At 42.0% G+C, this 9,014-nt stretch overlaps 1 protein-coding gene across 2 annotated transcripts in view; it reads left to right on the forward strand.

Moving 5' to 3' along the window:
• Window positions 1-649: 649 nt before the first annotated feature.
• Window positions 650-9,014, forward strand: part of med30 (mediator complex subunit 30) — a 45,452-nt gene continuing 37,087 nt past the window's right edge. For both annotated transcript variants that reach the window (XM_022746947.1, XM_022746948.1), the window contains exons 1-3: window positions 650-724; window positions 1,587-1,858; window positions 4,270-4,428. In XM_022746947.1, the coding sequence (XP_022602668.1) occupies window positions 1,679-1,858; window positions 4,270-4,428 (339 nt within the window). In that variant the 5' untranslated portion in view covers window positions 650-724; window positions 1,587-1,678. The remainder of the gene's footprint in view (window positions 725-1,586; window positions 1,859-4,269; window positions 4,429-9,014) is intronic.

Raw genomic sequence — 9,014 nt, forward strand, 5'->3', positions numbered from 1 at the left:
CCTCTGTAAGTCAGAGCAGTAATTCTGCTGCATGGCAGAGCTCATGCTGAAAAAAGCAGCCTTGTATAGCCCACTGTCTATTTCTGACACCTCTTGCATTTCAAATTAATTTGAATTCTGATGGCTCACAAAATAATCCAAGCACAGCTGTGCAGTGTAAGTAAAGGATGGGTGGATACATTGAGGGATTTCATTTAATACAGAGTAGACAACACACCCAGTTACGGGATGAATTTGAATTATGCTTACTAAAAAAGTTATAATGACCCATGAGAAGCAATCAAGTGGCGTAAATTGGCCCGAGGGCTGATTAAGTAAGATGTGTGAGTTGGCTGTTAAATAAGAGTAGACCAGTGCATGGCGCTGCAACCCTTAGTAGCCGGAACTATTTTGTAGTGCGCCTTTTTTTTTTTTTTTTTACCGTAATGTTGTCATTCATTTCGAAACATTTGGAGTGAGCGAGTCAGTTTAAAAGGTGAAAATAGGTTAAAGTTGACATTAACGGATGTGACATTTCAGTTCGTGAATATTATAATATCTTCGTCCGGTAAAAATCGTATCGAATAACGGAAAAAAATATTTTCAAGCGGCGCCTCTACTTCATTATTTACCGCCGCGAGTCGCGGAGCACAAGACCAACTCTCGCGATAGTTGCAGCTGAGATCCAGGGAGCAGAGCAGGGGACTTGACATGTCAACAAAACAGATAAATTATCACCACACAGGTAACTTTACATGCTGTCTAATGTGATATTAAATAGATATGAAGAATCACTGCGGTGTTAACTTCCACGTGGTGCCGGAATAATCAAAGGACACAGAAAAATGAACGGAGAGAAAGCTGAAGTGTCGTGTGGTGTGACTGCCCACTTAGCTTTGGTGACAACCACTCCACTTTTACACGTCGGCTAATTAGTCCGTCACTTGACTGAATGGTTTGGGGTGGGGTGTTTGAAGTCCAGGGTAGCACCTAACAGACCTGTCCTGATGTAAAGACACGTTTACTTGTTTCTGAAACCCCGGCATACAACATACATTAAAGGCTAAAGCATTAGCACATTGACTTTATCAGTGAACCTCCTTTAGCTTGACATTTATATTAGTTAATTTGTGACAGATGTAAAGATTATAAAGATCCCCACTATTTCCTGGATGTTAAATAAAGGCTATTGTACTTTATTAATAATAGAACAGTAGCTGATTGATGAGCAATGGCCGATGTTATGCCAGTATCCTTATACGTTAATGTGAATACCGTTTTATTTTAGGGCACTCCTCATTGAGCATATGCAGGAGAGCTGAATCAATTAGTCAGCTTCTCCAGTGTGAAGATTCAAATACAAAAAGCTATTTGAAGACATCACATTGGGCTCTGGGAAATGATTATGTTCATTTTTAACTGTTTTCTGATGCTTGACAGACCAAAGAACTAATGGATTAATCAAAAAAAAAAAATTGGCAGATTATCGATAATGGATATAATTGTCAGGTGCATCCCAAGTGTAGTATTCAAGACTACTTTCTTGCTCTTCATCTTGATTTTACTTCACATTTTCCTCTCCCATTGCTGTCAAACACTTCATCAAGGCATGTAAGGGTGTGCTGGTGTGGAATAGCCTGAAAGGTAACTTCACCTGGACCTCGACCTTCTCCTCCCATCATCTTCACCTTCAGTCTCCATGACAACCCCTCCGCTTGTGTCGCCTTTTGGCGGGCAGCCACCGCCGCAGCAACAACAGCAGCAGGCCCAGGCGGCGCGTGATGTCAACACTGCCTCGCTGTGTCGCATAGGCCAGGAGACGGTCCAAGACATTGTCCTCAGGACCATGGAGATCTTCCAGCTCCTCAGGAACATGCAGGTCTGTCTCACTCTGTCTCTCTGTCCACATGACTATCAAATATGGTTACTGCCCCCATTTACTTTTCTGTTTTCCTCGCCTTCTGTCTTTCATGTTACAAGGCACTTATATAAAAGGAGTAAAAACTGCAATTTTGAGGTACAACACTATTGAACAGATCTATATAAAAGATAATTAGCAGAATATAATCATAAAATGACACACATGACATAAAAAATATAAAGGGTTATGCCAAAATAGTAATAATAGGTCTGATGGTAGCATGACAAAAAACTATTACGCAAACAACAAAACAACTGTCAGAAATGTGTTTTGATGTAGGATTTAAAAAGAGACAGTGTCAGCAGACTGAATCCTAAATGGAAGGCTGCACCAAAGCAAAGTCTTCAGTTCAGTCAGCCAAAAGCTTAATCAACCCCTTGATTTTTAACCTCAGTTCTGGAATAGCTGAAAGGACAAAACTGGAGAATATAAGAGGCCTTTAGGGATATTAGAGAGTTTAAACTTTATTGATATATTCTGGCAGCCATGTAAAGTCTTGTTTGAACTCAGCAAAACTTTAAAATTGAATCTAAAAGAAATTGTATAATAATAATAAGTACAAAGACCCTAAAATTGTTGGTGTTGTAGGAATAAACTTTTATCCTGAATCCAGTCAGTATCCTGGTTCCAAATGGGCCTTTTTTCACACAACATATCTTGACATGGCACAGTAGGAAAAGCACAGGTGTGAATAATTAAATTAATGACGCTTGAATTCCATTTAGCTGCGTCAGTTTTATGGTCCTGATGTTGTGCACGGTGGGACCGGGAGACGTCACTAGAACAGGGCCATTGTCAGTGTTATCAGTAACGCCTGTGCTTTTCTGCTATGACGAGTCAAAATGTCTGCTATGAAGAAGGCCTGTTTCTGCACGATTTGAAGCTGAGCAATCGCTTGACCTTTAAGGCAGATAAGAAATTTATCTTGGCTCAACAATACCAGAGCTAATGTAATTTCCTCAGCATCAGAGAGAGAATTGCTCTGAGATATTCCAGATTTGGTGAAAACATGACTAAAATATTTGTTTGGTCTTTCTCAAAGTTGAGGCCACTGTCACAAATAATACCAGAGAAATGTTTGACAGAATAGTATAACTCCTTTGAAAAATTCCAGTCCAACACTAGCTAAACAAGGGGTTTACCCTCTCGGCTTTCCAGTAATTTCCCTGTGTTCAAACGGAAACGGGGTATTTATCTTTGTGCATGTTGTCAGAACAAAGAAGGAGCTAGTGCCACAGACTAACTTTCCCTGCTGGTTCTACATTTTTATTCGCTCGAACAAATAGTTTTTGTTCAGAAGCTGTTTCACACGTAATATGCCGTCTGAAACATTATCAATGTACTGTCTTAATGGGTCATACTGATATCTCAAATATGTGTCTTATTTTTACACGGTACATTAATTCACTTCAATCAAGTGATGGCAGATAGTTGTTGAATTAGTTAAGCTAGTGGATTTCTCAAGCCTTTTTATTGAGGATATTAGTCTTTATATTAGTTTGATGTGCAGTTCACATGTAGTTCAGCTCTGACAGTGCCGAGGTCAGCATGAGTTTACCATGGATGTGTGCCTGCTCCTCTGAGACGTTCCTCCTGCACCTTGTTAAAGTCACAGCCAGAGACGGTGGCCAAACAAACATGCCTCAGCTACAGAATGCACAAACAGCATTGTTGTGACTTGTTTTTTCTTTTTTTTTTTTTCGATCACAGGCTGTCTTTGTACTCATAAAAATTCTTCATTCATCTGCTCCTCCCTGCCTCTCTCTCTCTCTCTCTTTCTCTCTCTCTGTCTGTCTGTCTCCCCTCTGTTTCTCTGTCTTCCCTTTGCTTGCCCTGAAGGCAGGCTTGTTTCATGTTATGTAGGATGTTTATAATCAGACAGTGCTGGCCCAGAGGCTTGTCGATCCTCTCAATAAAAAAACACGTCTTATTGCTCTTTTACACACGTTGTAGTTAAAAGCCAGTGATGCTGCTTCGGTATGAGAGCAAGCGAAAACATTAAAAGTGCAGCAGCCGAAGCAGATAACCTTTTTAATGGTGCTTAGTTTGTGTGCATTATTTTAAATTGTAATAATATTATATTGTCATGACCAGTTACCATATTGTTGCATGATCACAAACATGTACTACACATTTTCTGCTTTCTGTCTGTTTTTGTTCTCATTCTTGATTCTTATCAGTATGGATTAAAATGCATATATTGTGCATTAGTTGGAGGTTTCCAATGGACTATTACCAGTTGGGGAACAACAGAGACTTTGTAGTGCTTTTGGCAGTAGGGATCAATGGCTGTTGCTTTTTATTAGCACTAGCAAAATCGTCAGCTTGTACTTTGCTTAACCCATCATTTCCCCTGTGGTGCTTCTCAGCTGCCTAATGGAGTCACTTACCACCCCAACACCCACCAGGACAGGCTGGGGAAACTCCAGGAGCACCTTCGCATGCTCTCTGTGCTTTTCCGCAAGCTGCGCCTCGTCTACGACAAATGCAATGAAAACTGTGCCGGGCTGGACCCCATACCCCCAGAGGTGAGACACGGACACTGATTATGCCGATGAATTTTCTTTATTCCAGATTTACGTGATTGGAAGAGTTGAGAATGTATATTTGGTGTCAAGTTTTTCTGGGTTAGAAGAGACTCAAAACCTCAGTTTTTCCATGTTACGACACTGACAACGAATCATTTGCCGCTGGTTCATTTTCTATCAATCGACTAATTGATTAGTTGACTAATTCTTTCTGCTCCGGTTTATTTTATGTCAAGTATATGTGTGCATTTATGTCAGCTGCTTGGGCCTGTTTGAATACAATAATTTCAACTAACTTCGTGCTTACCATGCGATGCGATCTAATTGACAAGTCCGTGTCAAAGCTCAGGTCCGTCTCTGTAGTACACACTGCTGTAGTACACACTGCACACATCATTCAGACAGAAGAAGTAGTAGTCAGAGTACAGTGGCTGGGATGTGGCAATCCAGTGGGGCAAATGTGATCAAATAGCAGCGAGTTGATACATGTTGACACCTGAAAATAGGACAGTGGCTTGATGCGTCATTGCAGATTGATGTGCATCATTACACTGCTATGCTTAGAAAACAGTTGGTGCAAGTGTTTTCATGTGTGTCAGACACTGCAGATGTGCGCTTGCCCTTTACATCCCTGTCAGGTAAAATTAATTCTAATCAATCTAATCTAATATAATCTAATGATGTTAGATAAACCTCACTCGGGAAAAGTCTGCCAATCAGGCGATACTGGAAGCTTCTCCCTGCCTCCGTACAAACTGAACTTTCCAGTTCAAACACAAACCCTGAGATTAGAAAATCATCCCTTCCTAAAAGCTTTGTTGATGCTGAATGGGACGCCTGTGGAGCTCCTGTAGAGCTAATTTGAGCCAAGATGGTACTACACACAACCTTTCATTGCATCAGGCATTTTATTTACGTTTTCTCATTACAGGAAATCACAAGTTTGATTATTATTCCCTTTCTATATCAGTTGGGGGTGGGGTGCTTGTGGTTCATTGTGCTTTTTCTAACGTATTTTTGATTTTTATAAACACTCAACATTATTATTTTCCTTTTTACCCCTTACCTAGAAATATGAGAAATATCATGTTTACTGCCCAGTCTGTGTCAGAACTGCCTCCCCCTCTCAACTCCATTATCAGCTGACATGAGTCTCATTTTTTGTTTTACTTGCAAGCCTCATGTTTTAATGTCTTTGTTGATCATCTGTGACGTGAAAACATCAGATTGCACTCTTTACCCTCCGTTTCCAGCACCCGGCTCTGCTTCCATCACACTTAGTTTTGTGGTTCGGTGATTTTTGAGACAAGATGCGGTTTGTATAGTTTACAGCCTGTCGTGCGCCCGCTCCTGCATTGCTCTGTGTACAATGACGCAGCTCAAGATGAAATGCAGTGATTCGACTGACAAAATGCAAATCTTCTTGACTGATGTATCGACTCATTGACTTTTAGGTAGCAGTTCTAATTTAGAGCAATATGTTCTTATACTGTCCATTGATTGGTACATACTCAGTTGCTGCTGAGACGTTATCTTACCTTAAATCAAGTTATATTTTAACTTAGATGGATTTTTACAGGATGTGGTTGTAACTGCAAGAGTGATAGATCTACATTCGACATCATTGATCCTTCCAGATGCAAAACGTCAACACATGTTCGATGTGCTTGACAGGGTTTTTTTTTTTTTTTTTTAAAGCTCCCAGCCAATGCCTCGTAGCCCAGCTTTCCTCACAAACTGCCTGCTAAATTAGGATGTTGTTAGTTTAAAGGAAGTAGGCCATTGTTACTGCCACACCTCCTTGCTCATGCGCGCGCGCACACACACACACACACACACACCCACACACACACACACACACACACCCACACACACACACACACACACACAGTCACACACATAAATGCACATCTTTACCCTGGGGGACTCTTATCTCACCAACTCCCTCTAGGTCTGTCTTTTCTCCGCCTGCAGCAGATTCATTGGTCGCTTCAGGTGAGTCTCCAGAGTCTCTTTACCGCTGGTTACGGTCACCATCCACTTTTGGAACAGCAGCACCTCCGCTCAGCCTGCCTTGCCCGCACCGACACAGACAGAAATACACACACGCATGTACACAGTTGTAGCCCTGGCCTCACACAAAATATATTCAGCATAGACATGCATGTGGTGCGCCGTAGCATGTCACAAAGGCACTTTATCAACACACACGTGCACTTATGCAGACACTTGCGCGCACACACACTGGCTCACTGGGCATGCACTATGTGTGAGGCTCCATGCAGGGCTACAGCTAGGCTATCCACCACTGTTTGATTGGATTTATGACTGCGGCAGTCCCTTCCCAATTTCTACAGATTGGCTTGCAGCTAATCTCTCTCACCAGACTCCTACTGAGGATAAAGGAGGATGTGGGTGGAGACCAGTCTTAAATTGGAACACATTTGTGATGGCTGCCACCATGTACATTTTCCGCATTGAATAATACAGTTGCTCAGCAGCATTTGGAGTGATCTATCCACTGGTTGTTCAGAATGACTCTCGTCTGCCCCCTAAATCAAACTCTATGAGGGGTTCACTTTGACATTTTCCTTTGCTGTAATGGTGTAAATCCTTATTGAGTCATTACACCATCTAGCTATTTTTCTCCCTCTTCTTTCCACCTTATTTAAATGTTTATTTGTTTCCCCTTGCGGCAGAGACGCAGTCCGGCGTTGACCAGCCAATAGCTCAGCTCGCCATGTTTGTCTGGGGCTGAGGGTTGTTGATTTTGGCCCCAGCATGCACTCCATTTATCATCCCGGAGAATTCAGGTGCCCGCCTGACAGCCGCGCAATATTGGCTACCCGAAAACAGGAAGTGGAATCAATGACTCGGGCAGCGTGACCTCATCGCAGCCTAATTAGCAACAGACCCGTTTAATGAACAGCTGGACCAAATGCACACGTCAGCGCTTTCCCCTTTGTCTTTCCAGCTGTCGTCCGTTGCAGTCCAGTTGCAGCATTTCCTCCCTCTCCTTCTCAAACTCTTTCACACTTTCTTCCTTTCTCTCTTCTTCCTATCCCTCTTTTTCCACCTTTTGGTCTTCTTTCTCTCTGTTATTGCAGCTTGAGCTTGGCTCTCTGCATTACTTTCTTTTTCTCTCTCTTTGAGTCAATCTATGTGTTCACCTTGGCTTCATTTCCCTCTTTTTTCTCTCCAGCTTTCTTTCCACTTTTCTTCTACTTCTCCCCTCTCTCACTTGTCCAAGTCTTCCTCCCCTCTTGTCATTTCCTGAAGTGAACAGCCATGCCATTTCATTTCCCTCTCCCCTTATATGTTCACCCCACTATTTTCTTATTATAATTTGTCTTTCTGGTTTGTCTTATTCTACCCTTTTCCTTTTGTCTCAGCGAGGCAACCTGGAAAACTTCATTAGCCCATTTTTCTCTGTCAGGCAGGAAACCACATCCATCTTTTTGTGGAAGAGGCAGGGGTTATGACTCACACAGGCACAGTCTCACACACACACACACACACACACACACACACACACACACACACACGCTGCATGGCTTCATGTGCACCCACCCACACACTCACCCACACACACACTCACACACACGCTATACCCGCTCCATCCATCTTTCCCACCCTACTCAGCACATTTCTTTTTTCCCCCCACAAGCTGCCAAAATCAGCCCACTATACCTTTAAAATTCAATATGTCATTGGCTTTGGTCTGAAATTATCTAATGAAAAAACTTGCTTTTTTTCCTACTTTAAAGTTTTCTTGAGCCAGAGACAAGCTCATAGTTTGTCTGATATAATATCCTGCACATATCCTTGCCGTCTTTTCTCCCTCCAAGAGTCAAAGTTTACAGTTTGGCATGGAGCTCCGCCCTGGAAACTGACAGGAGCACAGAAAGTTTTCCATATTTTTACAGCTCGGTTTCTTTGTCTCTCTCTTTGTGTTTCTCGTATTCTCTCTTCCATTTATTCAGTTTTTTGTTTTCTCCTTTCACCTCTTTCTGTCTTATCCTCTTCCCACCTTTCTCCCTGCCCCCGCCTCCTTGCAATCTTTCCCTCTCTTGTAATTTGTTTGTCTACATTCTGTCTGCCTTTGTGTATTTATTTATTTATTTATTCATTTTTTTACTTCTTTCGTGTTAGTGTTGATGTTGCCCAGCTCCAACCGTCCTCATACATCAGTCAGTCATTGCTTCCAGATGAAGCAGCTTTCTTGAATCATTGTCTACCGTCCGCAGGGCCTCCGGTCCAGCTGCACAACCTCAGGTCAGACGCTGCAGAATAACCTAAGACTTTGCACAATTTAGATTAGCTTTGTGCCAAGTCATTATTGAAGCAAGGTGTATTTTCCCACTGTATGGCAGTTTTTATTGGCTTCTGGTTGTCTGGAGAGTCTCCTACCTAATCTGTGTTTGTGATCTTGTCTGGTATGACGGTTTTTGTTTTGAAAAGGAAACTTTGGAGATGGTAATTTTTGGAGCTGTTAGTTTTTCCTCGCAACAGAAACTATAATGAGCTGCTGTGTTTTTATCTTTGGAGCTTGAAACCCATAAAACCTGGTATCACATGCCTTAAAA

Source organism: Seriola dumerili, unplaced genomic scaffold (genome assembly GCF_002260705.1).
Source record: "Seriola dumerili isolate Sdu_G_001 unplaced genomic scaffold, Sdu_1.0 BDQW01000110.1, whole genome shotgun sequence".
Classification (NCBI taxonomy): Eukaryota; Metazoa; Chordata; class Actinopteri; order Carangiformes; family Carangidae; genus Seriola; species Seriola dumerili.